The sequence below is a fragment of the Theropithecus gelada genome, chromosome 19 (assembly GCF_003255815.1).
Source record: "Theropithecus gelada isolate Dixy chromosome 19, Tgel_1.0, whole genome shotgun sequence".
NCBI classification, from domain to species: Eukaryota; Metazoa; Chordata; class Mammalia; order Primates; family Cercopithecidae; genus Theropithecus; species Theropithecus gelada.
Genome location: NC_037687.1, coordinates 37,680,964 through 37,700,695, shown reverse-complemented (window position 1 = coordinate 37,700,695; position 19,732 = coordinate 37,680,964). Strand labels below are relative to the sequence as shown.

At 45.5% G+C, this 19,732-nt stretch overlaps 1 protein-coding gene across 1 annotated transcript; it reads right to left on the bottom strand.

Moving 5' to 3' along the window:
• Nucleotides 1–707: 707 nt before the first annotated feature.
• Nucleotides 708–15,126, bottom strand: CXCL17 (C-X-C motif chemokine ligand 17). The gene is made up of 4 exons (XM_025366283.1): nt 14,831–15,126; nt 3,957–4,037; nt 3,180–3,281; nt 708–1,409 (listed from the first exon to the last, which is right to left on the bottom strand). Exons 1-4 carry the CDS (start codon nt 14,907–14,909, stop codon nt 1,312–1,314), a joined length of 360 nt encoding a protein of 119 aa, XP_025222068.1. The 5' UTR covers nt 14,910–15,126; the 3' UTR covers nt 708–1,311.
• Between the last annotated feature and the right edge of the window lie 4,606 nt (nt 15,127–19,732).

Here is a 19,732-nt window from a genome sequence, read left to right as displayed (position 1 = left end):
TCTCTCATTCTGATGTTTGAGGAAAGCGTCATTCAGGGGGCAGTCTCTGTAGTTGTTGTAATAATTATTTCCTTCTTTGTTCCTTCCTACAAATGGTTGCCAGATTGTTTATTTATTTATTTATTGAGACAGAGTCTTGCTCTGTTCCCCAGGCTGGAGTGCAGTTGTGCCATTTTGGCTCACTGAAACCTCCACCTCCTGGGCTCAAGTGACTCTCCTGCCTCAGCCTCCCAAGTAGCTGGGACTACAGGCACGCACCGCCACGCCTGGCTAATTTTTGTATTTTTAGTAGAGATGGGGTTTTGCCATGTTGGCCAGGCTGGTCTTGAACTCCTGACCTTAAGTGATCCGCCTGCCACCCTCCCGCCCCAGGCCTCCCAAAGTACTAGGATTACAGGTGTGAACCATCACGCCCAGCCAGGTTGGCAGTTTAATTTCCTTATATTGTCACTCTGATCATTTAACTCCCATGCTAAAAACTAATGTCATGCCCTCCCATCTTTATAGCTTAAGGCCCTTCTGAATGACATTTGAGATACTCCATGCCATCTCTCTAGCCCTGAACTATGATCCTGTACTAGATTGGAAACTCAAAGACAGTGACCACTGATGATGATAACTGATAATGATGGTGGTAATGGTGATGATAGTAGTTATAAATACCAAAGGCTGCCTAAGTGCTAAGAAACTGTGCCAATTTTTTTTTAAAACCTATATTATCTTTAGTAAGACCATGTCCGGTTCATTGGTATACTTTTTTTTTTTTTTTTTTTTTGTCCTACCTAGCTCTTACCTCAGAAAGATTTGTTGAATGAGTGAAAGATGAACAAGTAGGCCAATGGAGACAGAGTGAGGGTCTTGGTGGGGAGAATTATGTGTAGAATCTGCATTCAGTCTGCAGTGAATAGAGTAAAATGGGTCATTTGGATGTGAATTGGCAGACCCCATTTGAAAGAAACAATTTTGATCTGTTACATTTAAAAATATTTATTGACTTCTGTTTGCTACTTTCCTGATTGTATTTAGGTTAAATGACACCAGCTAGGAAGCTACAGTTTCCTGGAATCTTTCAGATAATTAAGCCTAAGCCTGGGTAAGGGGAGGGCACAGGATAAGACTGACAAGAGAAGAAGGTACTAGAGAGAGCAACAACCAAAATGATCTTGAGAAACATGCTTTTTGAGAACACTGGAATGATTTAGGGGTGGGTACAGTGGAAGAGTGAGGTGGGAGAAGAAGAGTGTCTGGTAGGTGTGCTCACTGTCTTCTTGACTGAGAATATTTAATAGGAAGAGTGGGAGCTCAGAGCTCCTACAAAGGCAGAACAAAGCTTCTTAGCTGACATTGTTTGAGAAATTGCTGGCAGGCTCTGGAATGCTTGTTTGGCTTTCTGTGGTGCCTTTGGTGTCCTAGGGTGCAAATAAAGGGGAGAGGCTAGTGTTAAAAACATTTTTAACATTTCTTTCTTTTTATTTTTTATTTTGGAGACGGAGTCTTGCTCTATCGCCCAGGTGGATGGAGTGCAGTGGCACGATCTCTGCTCATTGCAACCTCTGCCTCCCAGGTTCAAGTGATTCTCCTGCCTCAGCCTCCCGAGTAGCTGGGATTACAGGTGCCTGCCACCATGGCTGGCTAATTTTTGTATTTTTAATAGAGACAGGAATTTACCATGTTGGCCAGGCTGGTCTGGAACTCCTGACCTCAGGTGATCCACCCTCCTCGGCCCCCCAAAATGCTAGGATTACAGGCGTGAGCCACCATGCCTGGCCTTAACATTTAATTTCTTTTTGTGATGGAGTCTCGCTCAGTCACCCAGGCTGGAATACAGTGGCTCGATCTTGGCTCACTGTAACCACTGTCTCCTAGATTCAAGCGATTCTCCTGTCTCAGCCTCCCGAGTAACTGGACTTATAGGCACCCACCATCATGCCTGGCTCATTTTTCTATTTTAGTAGAGACGGGGTTTCACCATGTTGGCCAGGCTGGTCTTGAACTCCTGACCTCAGGTGATCCACCCACTTTGACCTCCCAAAATATTAGGATTACAGGCGTGAGCCACTGTGCCCAGCCAACATTTAATTTTTATGAGAGTTTTAAAGATTATAAAAATAAGACTCATCCAGTGGAAAAATATTTTTAAATCCCCACCCCAGCCTCTACAACACATTTTCCAGGGCTAGCCACTGTTAATAGTTTGCTACATATTTTTCCATACCTTCTGGTATATAAATACAATGGTTTATTTTAAAAACAAAAATGAGATTATACTATACGTATTGCGTTAGTCTGACCTTTAAGAAATCTGGCCGGGCATGGTGGCTTACGCCTGTAATCCTAGCACTTTGGGAGGTCGAGGTGGGCAGATAGCTTGAGCCCAGGAGTTCAAAACCAGGCTAGAGTGCAGTGGCGTGATCTCAGCTCCCTGCAACCTCCGCCTCCAGGATTCAAGCAATTCTCATGCTTCATACTCCCGAGCAGCTGGGATTACTGGCGTGCACCACTATGCCCAGGTAATTTTTATATTTTTAGTAGAGACAGGGTTTCACCATGTTGGCCAGGCTGGTCTTGAACTCCTGGCCTCAAGCAATCCACCTGCCTCGGCCTTCCAAAGTGCTGGGATTACAGGCGTGAGCCACTGTGCCTGGCTGCCAATATACTTTTTAATATGACACTTAAAAACTGGTAGACTAAACTGGGTATGATGGTGTGTACCTCTAACCCCAGATCCTTGGGAGGCTGAGGTGGGAGGATCACTTGAGCCCAGGAGTTTGAGACCAACCTGAGCAACAGAGCAAGACTCCCACTCAAAAAACAGAACAAAACAACAAACACAAAACTGCTAGACTAGGGAGGAGTCAAATTCTGTTTGATACTGACACTGGTGTAATCTTCAGAGATTAATTACCAGGTCTCCAACAGCCCCATCTACCCCCACTTTGGTAAAAGTGAGGTTTTAAAATCTAAGAATTTGGTTAAACCTTTCCAGTATCAGGAGAATTGTATCCTGCTTTTCCTGCTCTTCCTATTTCCCGACAAGTTGACATTGAGTAGAAAGGGCTGAGTTGTGTGCTTATCCTGGTCTTAATTTCACCTCTTTTTTCTATTCTCAACCGTGCTTCATCCCTAGTGATTCCACGGAGTGACTGTGGTATAAGGAAAATCATCCTCTGCAAACTTACTTGTTTTCTTCACATTGCCCTTGAAATGATCACAGGGACACTGCTTCTTTGGCAGCCCAGAAACTGTCATGACTTTTCTTCTCGGGGCTCTCAGGAACCAATCTGAAACAACAGCACTGCTGCTTAGATGGGAGAGTTAAAACATATGATAGGAGGGAGTAGGACGAAGCTTTAATCGCCATCTTCTGTGCCTTGAATTTCCACTGCAATGGGGTAGGAAAAGGGGTCAACACAGAACAGTGTCCATCCGGCTATTTGAATGCTTGTATTTCTGAGTTGTTTTTCCTGACCTGTTTGGGCAAGGGTTTGGTGGCAGGTTTGGAGGGTGCATCAGAATATCATTACTCCAAAGAATGAGGAGTAAGGCTTGGGTGTCTGCTTTCCAGTGGCTGCTTTCCCTTGGGGAAGCCATTTTGTCTCTCTGCTTTCAGTCTTACCTATGAGTAAAATAAGGCTGAGAATAGGATTCAGGAAGCTTTTGGAAGGCCAGGAAAAAATAAAAAGCCTTTTGGGCGGTAGCCCTGGGTTCTTTAGGAAAAGGATAAGGGGCAGGGGGCAGCCTGACATTGGCTGGCTTTCCCCCTAGACCTTGGAGAAGTCCAGTTTTTGCCTGAGAGTCAGGAAGAAAGCGGGCACGGGTGCTGCATGTGGCAGGTTGTGGAGAGGGGAATGGGTGAGGTCAGCTGTGATAACATCTGCATTGGTCTCAGAGGGGCCCAAGGGAGAGAGCTGGGGTCATGGTGATGCCATCGCTGTTGTTGATGCTGAGTTACTGACCTTTGCACTCACATTCTTGGCCGCCTTCCTGGAGCCACTTCCTAGAAGCCTGGCCTTGGTCCCTATGGCCTCTGGCGACCCCTGTCGGAAGGAAACAGGTCACATCCAGACACTGGAAAGGGAACAGAAATGATCCTCCCAGCATTGTGCTACCTAGGTCAGCACAGTTCCATTTTTCCATTTTTACTTTAAGAATCTAGGTTACTTCAAGAGACGAATATTTTATTTTTATTTATATTTTTGAGATGGGGTCTTGGTACGTTGCCTAGGCTGGTCTTGAACTCTTGGGCTCCAGTGATCCTCCTGCCTTGGCCTCCCAAAGTGCTAGGATTATAGGCATGAGCTACTGTGCCCAGCTGAGGGATATTTTAATCAATGAGGAATTGAGGTTTAAAATCCGGCCTATACGTAACCATATTAAAAAATTTCATAATTAAACAACATCTGGCCTAGGGAAAAGCGTAGCTGAAGGTAGGTGGAGAAAGAATGGCTTCTAGATGGAAGAGAGGATAAAAGGTAGGGCTTTGTCAAAGCCTCCCGACCTCTCCCCATACCTCACACTAAAATCCTCATGACTTAAAAGAGTGAGAGCAAGGAGGAGATTATTCCATAAACCAAGATTTTCCCTTGACCTCCAAGTTGCTGGGTTTGTTTGTTTGTTTGTTTGTTTTTTTGAGACAGGATCTCACTCTGTCATCCAGACTGGAGTGTAGTGGTGCAGTCACGGCTGCAGCCTCGACCTCCTGGGTTTGGTTGGTCCTCCCATCTCAACCTCCTCGGTAACTGAGGCTTCAGGCATGCACCACCACTCCTGGCTAGTTTTTGTATTTTTTGTAAAGATAGGGTTTCGCTACGTTGCGCAGCTTGGTCTGGAGCTCCTGGGTGTAAGCGATCTGCCCGTCTTGGCCTCCCAAAGTGCTGTGATTATAGGCATGAGCCATCACACCCACCCCAAGTAGCTGTATTTGAATCCAGAGTCCCAGTTCAGCTATCAAATGATGGTATTTACCTTTGTTCCTCTGGAACAAATACATTCTTCTTTTGGCCTCTATCCGAGCCTGTTTTTATCTTCTGATTCTATCTTATCTCCATTTTTTGATACTTAAAATATTCCTATGACAGGCCGGGGTCGGTGGCTCACGCCTGGAATCCCAGCACTTTGGGAGGCTGAGGCAGGTGGAACATGAGGTCAGGAGATCAAGACCATCCTGGCTAACATGGTGAAACCCCCTCTCTACTAAAAATACAAAAAATTAGCCAGGTGTGGTGGCAGGTGCCTGTAGTCCCAGCTGCTCAGGAGGCTGAGGCAGGAGAATCTCTTGAACCCAGGAGGCGGAAGTTGCAGTGAGCTAAGATTGCACCACTGTACTCCAGCCTGGGCGACAGAGCAAGAGTCCATCTCAAAAAAAAAAAAAAAAAAAAAAAAAAAAAAAAAAAAAAAAATTCCTATGACAATCAAGGATGATGGCTTATAGACTTGAGATTCTCCAGTAAGAACTTGGCTCAGATGACACCTCCTTTATGGTGGTTTCTGATACTTCCTGTCAGAATGAATTATGCCTTCATGCGGTTCCTATTGTATTTGAATGCAGTTCTGTTATTGCACTGTAATGTTGTTGTTTGAAATCTTTTATGCACTGAATTATGTCTCCTGAAATTCACATGTTGAATCCGTAACCCCCAGTACCTCAGAATGCCTGTATTTGGAGATAGGGCCTTTAAAAAGGTGATTAAATCAGGCTGTTATGGTGGGCCCCACTCCAGTCTGGCTGGTGTCCTTATAATAAAAGGAGATTTGGGCTGGGCGCGGTGGCTCACGCCTGTCATCTCAGCACTTTGGGAGGCCGAGGCGGGTGGATCACAAGGTCAGGAGTTCAAGACCAGCCTGGCCAACATGGTGAAACCCTGTCTTTACTAAAAATACAAAAATTAGCTGGGCATGGTGGCATGCGTCTGTAGTCCCAGCTACTCGGGAGGCTGAGGCAGGAGAATTGCTTGAACCCGGGAAGTGGAGGTTGTAGTGAACTGAGATCGCATCAATGGACTGCAGCTTGGGCCACAAGGTAAGACTTCGTCTCAAAAAAAAAAAAAAGGCCCTTATGAATGGGACATAGGCCAGGTGTGGTGGCTCTCACCTGTAATCCCAGTGCTTTGGGGGGCTGAGGCAAGGGGATTGCTTAAGGGCAGTAGTTCAAGACAGCCTAGGTAATATAGCGAGGCCTTGTCTCTACAAAATATATATATATATATATATATATATTTTTTAAAAAGGTAAGGTATCCTAGGCTGGGCATGGTGGCTCATCCCTGTAATCCCAGCACTTTGGGAGGCTGAGGCTGGCGGATCATTCGAGGTCCGGAGTGCAAGACCAGCTTAGCCAACATGTTGAAACCCTGTCTCTACTGAAAATACAAAAATTAGCTGGGTGTGATGGCCCATGCCACCTGTAATCCCAGCTACTGGGGAGGCTGAGGCAGGAGAATTGCTTGAACCCGGGAGGCAGAGGTTGCAGTGAGTCAAGATCATGCCGTTGCACTCTAGACTGGGCAACAGAGTGAGACTCCGTCGCAAAAAAAAAAAAGTAGGAGGGATCCTATAGAGCTCTTTCATTCTCTTTCCACCTCTTGAAGATAAGAGGAGAAGTCCGCTGTCTGCAGCCTGGAAGAGGACCCTTGCCAGAACTCAGCTGTGCTGGCACCCTGATTTCATAGATCCAGCCTGCAGAACTGTGAGGAATAAATTTCTCTTATTTATGCCACCCAGTCTGTGGTATTGTGTTAATGCAGTCCTAGCAAACTAACATAAAATCTTTCTCCTTCACTAGACTCTGAACCATTGGCTCAATAGTCATTCAGCTACGTGGTTCCTGACACATGGTAGGCATTTGGTAAATGTTTGTTCAATACGTGGATGGATATGTTGTTTGGAGGGGACCCTTAGAGATCATATGGCTCAATTCAGGCCTCCTACTTCCCAGACTTCTGCCACACAGATGGAGGGGGTTGCGTCATTTCCCCAAGGGCTGCTTTTCCAGTGTTCTCATGTGCTGTTTTGAGTGTTATCAAAGTACTTTAACCTGGCATAGCCCCTGCCATGTAAACTTTTCTAACATTTTTACTCTTGCCTGACCTCTACTCCTAGTTCCAGAGAAAAACCACAGAATATTAGGCCCTGAAGGAAATCCCAGAGATTATTTAATCGAATTCCTTAATTCTGAAGTTTTTTTTTCAGTCTAAATGTAATTTAACTGTTGGAGAAAATTTTGAAAGTACAAACAGAGAAATTACTATTCTTACAAACTGTTGGTATTTTGGCATATTTGTTACCTGCATATGCTTTTTATACAATGTAGTGATAACCATAGAATGTAAACACATTCTCTTTTTCCATTCATAGGCATGTTGCTGTGTTATCTTTATAACACATTTTTAATGAATGCATAATACTCTCAATAATTATGTGTTCCAAATTATTTAACTGCTTTCCCATTGCTGAATATTTAGAAAGTTTTATTTTTTAGAAGTTGGTAAATTTCTTTGTTCTTATAACTGTTTTCCAAATTTTAGATTATTTTCTTGGGAGAGAGTTCCCAAAGTGGAATTACTGGGTCAAAAGTTAAGAATTGCTTTCAAAAGAGCTGTACTAATGTTTAAATTTTATTTTTTAATTATTTTATTTTATTTTATTATTTTATTTTTATTTAATTTTTTTTTTGAGACGGAGTCTCGCTCTGTGGCCCAGGCTGGAGTGCAGTGGCCAGATCTCAGCTCACTGCAAGCTCCGCCTCCGGGGTTCGCGCCGTTCTCCTGCCTCAGCCTCCCGAGTAGCTGGGACTACAGGTGCCCGCCACTTCGCCCGGCTAGTTTTTTGTATTTTTTAGTAGAGATGGGGTTTCACCATGTTAGCCAGGATGGTCTCGATCTCCTGACTTCGTGATCCGCCCACCTTGGCCTCCCAAAGTGCTGGGATTACAGGCGTTAGCCACTGCGCCCGGCCAAGGGCTGTACTAATTTCATTAAATCACTATCTCCTTTTTTTTTTTTAAGATGAGGAAACAGTCCCAGAGAGAGCAAATGAAATGCCCAAGTTCATAAAGGTAATGGGGACATATCTAGGGCTGAAACCCAGGTCCAGGATTTTATTTTATTTTTAGTGACCAGGGTCTTGCTATGTTGCCCGGGCTACAGTGCAATAGCTGTTCACAGACATGATCACAGAACAGTGTGGCCTCAAACTCCTGGGCTCAAGTGATCCTCCTTCCTCAGCCTCCCAAGCACTACCACACCCAGCTACAGGTACAAGATTCTTAGTCTGTTGTTTTATTCTGCACTGCTATATGACCCTAGTTTCACAGAGGAAACTGAAAATGAAGCTGCATGGTGCTATAGTATTATGTCTCCCAAACTTCAGACATTTTTAGACCATCTTTATGATTTTTTTCTATAGCTTAAACCACCCTTAGTATTATTTACTTCATGCTTTTTCTTTTTTCTTTCTTTCTCTTTCTTCCTTCCTCCCTCCCCTCCCCTCCCTCCCTCCCTTCCTCCCTCCCCTCCCCTCCCTCCCTTCCTCCCTCCCCTCCCCTCCCTCCCTTCCTCCCTCCCTCCCTTCCTTCCTTTGGGTCTTTCTCTGTTGCCTATGCTGGACACTACAGCCTCAAACTTTCAGGCTCAAGGGATCCTCCCACCTTAGCCTCCCGACTNCCCCTCCCTCCCTTCCTCCCTCCCCTCCCCTCCCTCCCTTCTTCCCTCCCCTCCCCTCCCTCCCTTCCTCCCTCCCTCCCTTCCTTCCTTCCATTCCTCCCTTCCTTCCTTCCTTCCTTCTTTTTTTGACAGAGTCTCACTCGGTCGCCCAAGCTGGAGTACAGTGTTGCGATCTCAGCTCCCTGCAACCTCTGCCTCGCGGGTTCAAGCAATTCTCCTTCCTCAGCCTCCCAAGTAGCTGGGATTACAGGCACCCACCACCCATGCCTGACTAATTTTTGTATTTTTAGTAGAGGCGGGTTTTACCATGTTAGTCAGGCTGGTCCTGAACTCTTAACATCAAGTGATTACAGGCATGAGCCACTATGCCTGGCCACTTTATACTTTTTCTTTTTTCTTTTTTCTTTTTTGAGGTGGAGTCTCACTCTGTTGCCCAGGCTGGAGTGCAGTGGCGGGATCTCAGCTCACTGTAAGCGCCGCCTCCCGGGTTCATGCCATTCTCCTGCCTCAGCCTCCCGAGTAGCTGGGACTACAGGCGCCGTAGTTTTTTGTATTTTTTAGTAGAGACGGGATTTCACTGTGTTAGCCAGGATGGTCTCAATCTCCTGACCTCGTGATCCGCCTGTCTCGGCCTCCCAAAGTGCTGGGATTACAGGCTTGAGCCACCGTGCCCAGCCTTATACTTTTTCTCTAAATAAATTTATTTTGCAAAACATCCTCATCCTATGCAATATTATCTGTGAAATTACAGGTTTGATGTATGCTTAGTTTTTTTCCTAACATGCATTAAAATAAACACAGAAGTATTAAAGTAAAAAGAAGCTTATTTACATTACACCTAAAATCAGTTTTGGGAACCACTGATACAGTGGCATAAACGTGCACTTTATATCCAGATAGGCCTGGGGTCAGCTATTGGCTCTATCACTTAACTATGTCAACTTGGACAAGTCCCTTGGCTTCTATGATCCTCGATTCCCTGATTTGTAAAAGGAGGATGGTAAAATCCTCCTCGCAGAGTTGTTGGGAATAAGTGAGCTGCTGTGGGAGCCCAGTGCCCAGGCGGGTGTTGAGTACATGATGGTTATCATTGTGGTTATTGCTGTGGAATTCTGGTTATTTTCCAAAGAGAGTGTCTATGCTGGAATATTGGGCTTGTGGCTTTCTGCTGATGTCGATGTGTAAATAAGTTACTTCCACTTGTTAGGATTTATGGTGCATCTGTCACTATTTTCATTTCCCAGATCCACTATATACTTGCTTTGTGATTTTGGACAAAGTTGTGTAACTTTTCTATGCCTCATTTTCCTAATTTGTAAGATGTGGTTAATAATAGTACAGTAGTCCTTCCTTATCCACAGGACTCCCAAGATACTTGAAGTCTCAGATAGTACCAAACCCTATATATATATATATTTTTTCTACACATATACACTTATGATAAAGTTTAATTTATGAATTAGGCACAGTAAGAGATTAACAATAACTAATAGAATAGAACAATTTAAAAAATATACTGTAATAGGCTGGGGAGGGGGCTCACGCCTGTAATCCCAGAACTTTGGGACGCCAAGGCAGGCAGATCACGAGGTCAGGAGATCGAGACCATCCTGGCTAACACGGTGAAACCAAGTCTCTACTAAAAATACAAAATAGTAGCCGGTTGTGGTGGTGCATGCCTTTAGTCCCAGCTACTTGGGAGGCTGAGGCGGGAGAATGGCGTGAACCCGGCAGGCAGAGCTTGTAGTGAGCCGAGATCACACCACTGCACTACAGCCTGGGTGACAGAGTGAGACTGTCTCAAAAAAAAAAAAAAAAAAAAATATATATATATATATATATATACACACACACACACACACTGTAATAAAAATGATGTGAATGTGGCCTTTCTCTCTCTGTTTCTCAAGATAACATAACAATATTTTGGGGCCACAGTTGGCGGGTAACTGAAACTGCGATTAAGTGGGGACTACTGTACATGAGTGTGCGTGTGTGTTATTTCCCAGCTCTGACCACTAGAGGGCCTAGAAGCACCAGCACCTACTAGCAATGGGCCTATCAGTCAGTGCCCATGGTCTGTAAATATCATTCTCCCATGAAAGGAACTAGGGCTTCCAGGAAAAATAGCTGATCCAGGGCTGGGACAGAAAAACACAAGAGGAGCCCGAAGCTTCTTGTGGTGTCAGAAACGAAGGAACTGCTCAAAAAATGATGGAGACATGTCTAAAGGTCATAGAAGCCAACTAGAAGGAGTTCCCAGTGGCCAATTTTGGGACAATATGAGCAACATAATAAATAATGATAGTAATGGATTCCAACCCATAAATACTCATGAGTCCATGCTGATATAAATAAATAACTGAACAAATAAATAAGGAAGAAAAGGCTGGGCATAGTGACTCATGCCTGTAATCCCAGCACTTTGGGAGGTGGAAGTGGGGGAATCACTTGAGGCCAGGAATTAGACACCAGCCTGGCTAACATGACAAAACCCCGTCTCTACTAATACAAAAATTAGCCGGGTGTGGTGGTGTGTGCCTGTAGTCTCAGCTACTCAGGAGGCTGAGGTGGGAGGATCGCTTGAGCCCAGAAGGTGGAGGTTGCAGTGAGCCAAGATCACACCACTGCATTCCAGCCTAGGCAACAGAGTGAGACTCTATCTCAAAAACAAACAAACAAACAAAAAACAAAAAACAAAAAAAAAGAAAGAAAGAAGAAGAAATAACTCTTTCTTATGGCAGAATTCCGATTAGATAAATGTAGAAGGAACAATGGAAGTAGAAAATCACTATTTGTCCAATACCACAGTAATAATTCTTTGTAGGAAACAATCATCCATAGAGTCTAAAAATTAATGTTAAAAGTATGATGATGCTGTTAACTGGTGAACAACAAGAAAAAGAAGTATGATGAGAAGAAACAGGCTGTCTACATATTTCCAAAGTGTTTCTCCGCAAGATACTTATTAATTACAATGAGACGAATAGTAACCTTACAGTAGAGAAACCTGGCAGACACCACCTGAACCAAGTGCTTAAAGTGAACCCCATCAGTAATGAGAGATACCGACATCCTGGGGCTCTTGCTGGGATGTCCAGAGAAGGATACATCACTTCTGAAGTATTCTTGCCTAAAATGCGTAGCCGGAAATATCAGACAAACCCATATTCAGGGAGCATTCTACAAAACAACTGGCTAGTACTCTTCAAAAGTGTCAAGTTCCTGAAAGAGAGGGAAAGACTGAGAAACTATCCCAGGTTGGAGGAGACTTAGGAGATCTGACATTTTATTCAGTGGGATCCCGAATTGGAGTCTGGAGCAGAAAAAGGACATGAGTGGGACGATTAGCAAGATTTGAACATTTGTAGATTAGTTAATATTATGGTATCAATGCTAATCTCCTGGTTTTAATAATTGTATTATGGTTACATAAGATATTGTTTGAAAACAATTGGATGAAGGCTATACTGGAACTCTATTTTTATAATATTTTTCAAAGTCTGAAAAATGAAAAGTAAGAAAAAGTAAGAAATGCATTAGATTTGTGAGGACAAATGAGATAATAAGTGTGAAGTGCTTAGAACAATGCTTGTGATATAGGAGTTCTTAATGTGTCTGATATAAGTAATTTTATAATTAAATAATATTACAATTAATGAATCTGTTATTATAAGTAATTTATTTCCTAATGACCTCATATATTCTCACTTATTTTTATTTCCCTTAACCCTGTGAAAAGCACATTGAGCATGTATGTGATTAAGAGATAAAATAAGATTAGACTTTATTCTGAGATTTATTTTGGGGATGGAGGAGCTATTATTTCCTTTAGCCACTAAGTAGCTCAGACTCAGGCCTACATTGCAACACTTCGCTTGGCTGGGAAACAAGGCTTGAGCCCGGCTGCCACCCCCCGCGACGTGGTTTGTGATGGTGCCTCCTGGTGGCGCAGGGAGCTTTCCCCAGTTCCTCACCCTCGTCCTTTAGGAGCGACTTAGAAATTTTACTCAGTCCATTTATTAAACCCTTTCTAGGTCACACTGCGGATCATTTAATCTTCACAAGTGTGTGTGACAAGTGGTATTTTCTTCATTTTAAGATGATAAAACTGAAACTCAAAAAAGTGAGGCGACTTGTCTAGGGTTGCAAAGTGTGTGGCAGAGTCAAGATCTAGGTCCCCCTGACTTCCAGGCTGAGTGTAAAGGTCTAGGTGAGTCTAAAAGTGTGGCCATGCAGAGAACTATTGGTGTAGAGCAGTGGTTGTTGACCAAGGGTGGATCCCCCTCAGGGGACATTTGGCGATGTCTGGAGATATTTTTGGCTTCCATAATGGGTTTGGATGAGGGAGAGGGGAGGCTGCTATTGGCGTGTAGTGGAGAGACGCCACGCGGATGCTGCTGAACATCTCACAGTGCACAGAACAGCCCCCACTGCAAGGAACTGTTTAGCCCGAATGTCAGTAGAGCTGCTATGAAGCCCTGGTTTGATTTAGAAACCTGAGGATGCATTCTTGAGGTTATCTAATGTTCGCTGAGTACTGAGCTGAATAGCGTGAGGGATATGGAAACAGTGCACCAGTCCGTGCCACCAAGTAGTTTGCAGCCGACGCAGGGGGTAGAGGCAGGAAAGGCACATGAGGCCCGTCAATATAAGGCAGCAGATGATAAGTGCAAGAAGAGAGTGTCCAGCAGGGCTAAGCTGGCTCTCAGGAGGGAGGCCACATGTCTGCCTGTGAGAGGAACTGAAGGAAGCTGTGGAAGGTGGTTTTGAGTTGGGTGTCTGAGCAAAGTTGAGCTGATGGGAAAACACAATACATGTTCAGCGAAGAGCAAACAGGTTAGTTTGGGTGGAGAATAGTATTTTTTAGTGAGTAGAGGGAGGTACACTGGAAAAACAGGTTGGGGCTAGAGCTTTGAGTTCAGGCAGAGGACTGTAGCGTGGGTGTCTGTCATAGTGATGGAAAAGTCTTCCCTTTTGGAATAGTGGTCTAGGCCCTAGGGCTATGGGGCTTAGCAGCTTCCAGAGCACTCTTGCTACAAAGGAAGAGATGTTGGAAATTGGAGTGGAGAAGGGAGAATGCCTCCTGATTTTAGGACCAAGTTGGTGCTGAGTATGCAGCAAAGCCATTTCACCTCAAAGTGGCCTTTGGGGAGATGGTGCTCACAAGCAGAAATATACATGGGGGTCAGGTCTGTTCTTCGTGGTTGCTCTGTGAAGGGCTGGGCCACTTTATAGTGAAAGCTGGAGCAGATTTGCAACCCCTAAGCTAAGGTCTGCTTCCCAAAATGTGAGCTGTTACAGCAGGGCTTGCTACGAATAAAGCTTCAAATATGGACACTACCTGGTGACAGGCTTTTTCTAGTTTATTTCATTACCAGTAAATAGCATTAAGACATGTTGGTGGCATTCCGGTGCACTGTAAAGAATATAAGCAAGGACTTCCTGATCTTCTATAAAGGTACCATTGCCTTCAACACCCTCCCACCACCATCATTAAGTTTAGCCATGATAATTATGTTACTCTTTTGGAAAAGGGTTGGGGGAGAAGACATGGGAGCAAATCTTTGTTGAGCTAGTATATATATACATACATACATACCTGTGTGTGTGAGGAGGATCAGCTACAATTACAGATATTTTCTTTTTTTTTTTTCTTTTTTCTTTTTGAGACGGAGTCTCGCTCTGTAACTCAGGCTGGAGTACAGTGGTACCATCTTGGCTCACTGCAGCCTTTGCCTCCCGGGTTCCAGCAATTCTCCAGGCTCAGCCTCCTGAGTAGCTGGGACTACAGGTGCGTGCTACCACGCCTGGCTAATTTTTTGTATTTTTCGTAGAGATGGAGTTTCACCGTGTTAGCTAGGATAGTCTCAATTTCCTGACCTTGTGATCTGCCCGCCTTGGCCTCCCAAAGTGCTGGGATTACAGGCATGAACCACTGCGCCCGGCCAGTTGCAGATATTTTCACATACAATATCTCATTTAACTTTGTCAACATCGTTTGGGTGTAAGTACAGTTTGCTGTTTTTTGTAAAGGAGGAAACTGGCATTGAGAAAGGCTCACTCACCCCAATACCCCACAGCTAAGAGAAGCTGCATTTTGATGTGTCTGTGGCCTGTTTTGCCACATTTCCTCCCCTCATTTTCCCCTTCATAGACAGTCTTGTTTACCTGGATTCAGACTGCTAGAGACCATGGACATCAGCATCAATGGCAGCAACAGGAGGAAGGAAGAGATTAGAACTTTCATTGCAACGGTTGGTGCAGCTGTTAAGTTGCTTGAAGAGTATAATGGAAGGTTCCCTGTTGGAGGCTGCTGATCTCTGGGGATGACTCAGGTCAGGGTACTCAGCCTGGCGGTCTATGCTTTAGTCCTAGGCCAGCGTTCCCATTTGAGGGCGAGAACAGGTGAGGTGACGCTGTTTTGCTCTTAGGTAACAGATTAGACCATGTGCTTTATGGGAATCTGGGAGGTGAAACTGGTCAAACAAAAGAAATGCAGCATTCTTAAGAACATAAGAAGGTGACTGATAACTTGGCAGCCGTGCCAGTTCTCTCCTGTACTCTTTCCCGCCTCCCCACACCCCAGTGCCTCATGATTTCTTCCTCAAACCTTTTTTTCTTGCTTGGATTTCCTTATACCTTTCAGTGACCCTCTCTATCTGAATATTTGACAGGAAAGTGGCTGCTAAGTGTTGGTAGGCGAGACTTTGACAAGGTCTCTTTCCCCTCCTGCTCCCATCCTTTAAAAAATATCAGCAATAGTAGTGTTGTTGCCTGGGAAGTTGCCCTGTCCTCTCTCTGTTCACAATTCCCTCCAATTCTGTAGCCACATAAGGTAGCAGCAGAGCAGGATCTGGGACAAGAGGCAGCTCCCCTGCCCAGAACACCGCCCTGGAGCAGTGGGTGACACCAGGCCTCCTTGTGTGTCCATCAGGAAGGTGGCCATGGCTTAGCTGTTCTGGTCCAAAGGAGAGGGGACTGGGTTGGGGGAAGAGACCCCCAGAGCTGCAGGTCCCAGAGGGTCTGAGAAACAGGAGCCACAGGAGGGAAGGAGCCCTGAAGGGTGTTTGCCCAGCTGCTGGGGCGCCTGGCTCCAGCCCTTGTTTGGAAATGGCCCCGGGCAAAAGAAGAAAGGTAATAATACTCGAAGTAAACATTAGGGGCATAGAATATCAGCACTCACTAAACTTGACATTTATCCGAGACTTTAGGAAATGTGCGCAAAGGGAGAGGAGAGGCTGGGCTTGAATGCTGGGTGATATTCATGGGGGCTGAAGGGAAGGCAAACAAGGGAGCCCTCCCTGGAAGCCTCCAGGCAGGAGTGAGAACAGGGGATGTGACTTTGTTTCCCTGAGAGGAGGAAAGAGGAAAGGCATGAGTCAAAGCCCTTTGCTTTTGTTTGACCATTCTTTTTTCTCCACGTTTTCAAATTATCTCGGCCTGTTGACTTGTCACAGAGTTGATTGTGGACTTTGCTACTGCAGTGTTTATAAAGCACTGCAGGGGCCAGGGACTGCTAGGACTGAGCCTGTGTCCAAGTTGAAGGCTCAGGCTGGGCCTAAGCTTGTTCTGATGCAAATCACGGATGTGGCTTCTTTCTGGAAAATATAAAAATGGTCTCTGCCTTCAGGAGGCTCAAGTCTAACCAGGGACATGACATCCATTTCATAAAGCCCAGAGATATGAGTGCAGTCATCTCTCCAAGTGGCAAGAGTGCAGGGGGACTGAGAGGGACTTGGTCGGGTGGAACTTGAGCTGGAGATGGGGGAGGATTTGGGTTGGTGGAGGGCAGAGAGGAGGGTCGTGCAGAGCAGGGGCGTGTTGTAGGAGAGGTGCCCCCTGGAGCAAAAAAAAAAAAAAAGTGTGTGAAAATGCAGCCCATTAGCAGAAAGAAAATGTTACTGAAAAACCATCCCATGTACAAATGGAGCCTGGTGCGGCCACTTTACTTGTGCTGCTGAGTTCTGCATCAGTCCACACCGAGGCCACTGCAGGGGCCAGGAGCTCCTCCTCAGACCTTCCTCCGGGTGTCTCAGTCTCTTTACCCACTGTTCTCCCCCAGGTCCTGCTCCCTGTCAGTTCACTCCATCTGGTTTCCCCTCCATGCACTTGGGGTGGGTGTTGCATCCTGTGTCCCATTGGAGGGGGCTTTGGGTCCATTAGGTCTATTAATATAAAACACCCCTAAGACAAATGGACTTTTTTCTTGTTAACATGACAACTTCTTTTTTTTTTTTTTTTTTTTTGAGACGGAGTCTCGCTCTGTCGCCCAGGCTGGAGTGCAGTGGCCGGATCTCAGCTCACTGCAAGCTCCGCCTCCCGGGTTTTACGCCATTCTCCTGCCTCAGCCTCCCGAGTAACTGGGACTACAGGCGCCCGCCACCTCGCCCAGCTAGTTTTTTGTATTTTTTAGTAGAGACGGGGTTTCACCATGTTAGCCAGGATGGTCTCGATCTCCTGACCTCGTGATCCACCTGTCTCGGCCTCCCAAAGTGCTGGGATTACAGGCTCGAGCCACCGCGCCTGGCCGACAACTTCTTATAACACATCTCAAGAACATTATTTGTATCAAGAGTCTCTCTGATGTACAGAGGCCCTCCCTTCCCCAGGAAGGAGGTAAGGGGAAGTTGGGAGAAAACACCGTCCTGTGTGGGTTACTTATTTCCCTGTTGTACAGTGTACTTGGTAGACGTTCAGAAATATTTGTTGACTTTGACCATGATCCACATGGCTCGCATATAGTCATTTATTCACACATATATTCAGTGAGGCTTTGAGTGCCTAGTGTGTGCCTGGTATTTGCTGGACGGTGGATGCTGAGATCAGGTGTGCTGCTGCCTCTGAGGAGCTCTCACTATACAGCTGCACCTAGGGTGACTGAATCCACCTGCCCCACTTTACAGATGTGGAAATTAAAGTTCAGGGAAATTATAGGATTAGTTCAACAACACAGTCACTAACCTCAAAGTTAAGGGAGTAAATCAAGTTTCCTGACTTGCTGGATTTTCTGTTAGTGTACAGCCACCTGGCTGCTGCAGGTGCGGATGTGGTGAGCTCCAATAGGAGAGAGGACGTTCAGAGTGAAGTGGGAGTCCTGAGCACCCTGGATTAGCCAGGAGGACATGCCGGGTCGAGCTGTGACCACACAAAGGACCATCAAGGAAATTTGCATTCTCTTTTTCACTTTGAGCTTGAAATGAAGAAAACTGATCCCAGGAAACCAAGAGTGGAAGATTACTCACAGGGGATTAGTGAGATGAGTCAAAAAGCCTGTGTTGGATGGGTGCCTGTAATCCCAGCACTTTGGGAGGCTGAGGTGGGAGGATGGCTTGGGCCCAGGAGTTTGAGACCAGTGTGGGCAACATGGTGAGACCCTGTCTCTATAAAAAGTTTTTTTTTTTTTTTTTTTTTTTTTTTTTTTTTTTTAAAAAAAAGAAAACCCTTTTCTGATGTCTGTCACGGTGTTTCTCACTGAATGGTAATGGTCTGACTTTGAGTGGGTTCTGTCCATAGCCTGGAGCTCTGTGAGGCAGGACCAGGTGTGATTTCACCTTTGTCTCTCCAGTGACAGTACACAGCAGGCTCCGATAAATATTTCTTACAAAATAAAACTGAATAAAAAGTAGACACCTGCACACATGTGGGATGATTGAGCAGCAGTAGAAGCAGGGAAAGTCAGCGTCCCCAGATCAACTGATGTGGCGTTCAGCTTCTAGATAGGCGTGAGGTGCCAGGATGGGGATGGGGGTCCTGTGGCTTTACTGCTCTGGGGACCACCCCGAGGATTCGGAGTGTCAGCTGTGGTTGCTGCACTTCACTTACCTGTGGGAAAGTGAGCAGAGGGTGTGGGGCTTCAGGTGAACCCACATGGGAAATGGCCGAGGGAAGACAGGGTAGGTGGCACATAGAGGTTGTTTTTTATTTTTTTATTTTTATTTTTGAGAAGAAGTTTCATTCTTGTTGCCCAGGCTGGAGTGCAATGGCACAATTTTGGCTCACTGCAACCTCCGCTTCCTGGGTCCAAGCAATTCTCCTGCTTCAGCCTCCCGAGTAGCTGGGATTACAGGCATGCACCACCATGCCTGGCTATTTGTTTTTTTTTTGTGTGTGTGTTTTTAGTAGAGACAGGGTTTCTCCATGTTGGTCAGGCTGGTCTCGAACTCCCGACCTCAGGTGATCCGCCCACCTTGGCCTCCCAAAGTGCTGGGATTACAGGTGTGAGCCACCGTGCCCGGCTGAGGTTGTTTACCAATATTTGAAGGTCGGTTGTATGAAAAAGTGTTAGACTTGGCCGGGCGTGGTGGCTCATGCCTGTAGTCTCAACACTTTGGGAGGCAGAGGCAGGCAGACCACCTGAGGTCAGGAGTTTGAGACCAGCCTGGCCAACATGGCGAAACCATGTCTCTACTAAAAATACAAAAATTAGCTGCGTGCAGTAGCAGGCACCTGTAATCCCAGCTGCTCGGGAGGCTGAGGCAGGAAAATTGCTTGAACCCAGGACGGGGAGGTTGCATTGAGCCGAGATCGCGCCACCTCACTCCATCCTGGGCGATAGAGCCAGACTCTGTCTTAAAAAAAAAAAAAAAAGGAAAAGAAAAAATGTTAGTGTCATGCGTGTCCACGTGAAGAGACCACCAAGCAGGCTTTGTGTGAACCATAAAGCTTTTAATCACCTGGGTGCAGGTGGGCTGAGTCCAAAAAGAGAGTCAGTGAAGGGAGTTAGGGATGGGGCGGTTTTATAGGACTGGGGTAAGCAGTGGAAAGTTAGAGTTAAAGGGGGTTTTTCTCTTGCAGGCAGGGGCAGGGGTCACAAGGTGCATGGTGGGGAGATCATAAGACTCATTGTCCAGAAGAAGAATGTCACGAGGTTGATCGATCAATCAGCTGGGACGGGGCAGGAACAAGACATAATAGAATGTGGTAAGGTTGGTCAATCGGTTAAGACAGGATCTGGCTGTTTTCCTTCTTTTGTAGTTTTCGGTTGCCTCAGACCATCTGGATGTATACATGCAGGCTTGGGCTCAGAGGCCTTACATTCCTGTCTTCTTTTTTTTTTTTTTTTTTTTTTTT

Excerpts from the sequence above, each read along its gene's own strand:
- CXCL17 (XM_025366283.1), bottom strand. The coding sequence starts at position 14,909 with ATGAAAGTTCTAATCTCTTCCTTCCTCCTGTTGCTGCCATTGATGCTG. Across the intron at positions 4,038-14,830 it reads CTCTAGCAGTCTGAATCCAG|GGGTCGCCAGAGGCCATAGG; the intron begins GTAAACAAGACT and ends TCCTTCCGACAG. Across the intron at positions 1,410-3,179 it reads GGGCAATGTGAAGAAAACAA|GACACCAAAGGCACCACAGA; the intron begins GTAAGTTTGCAG and ends TTTGCACCCTAG.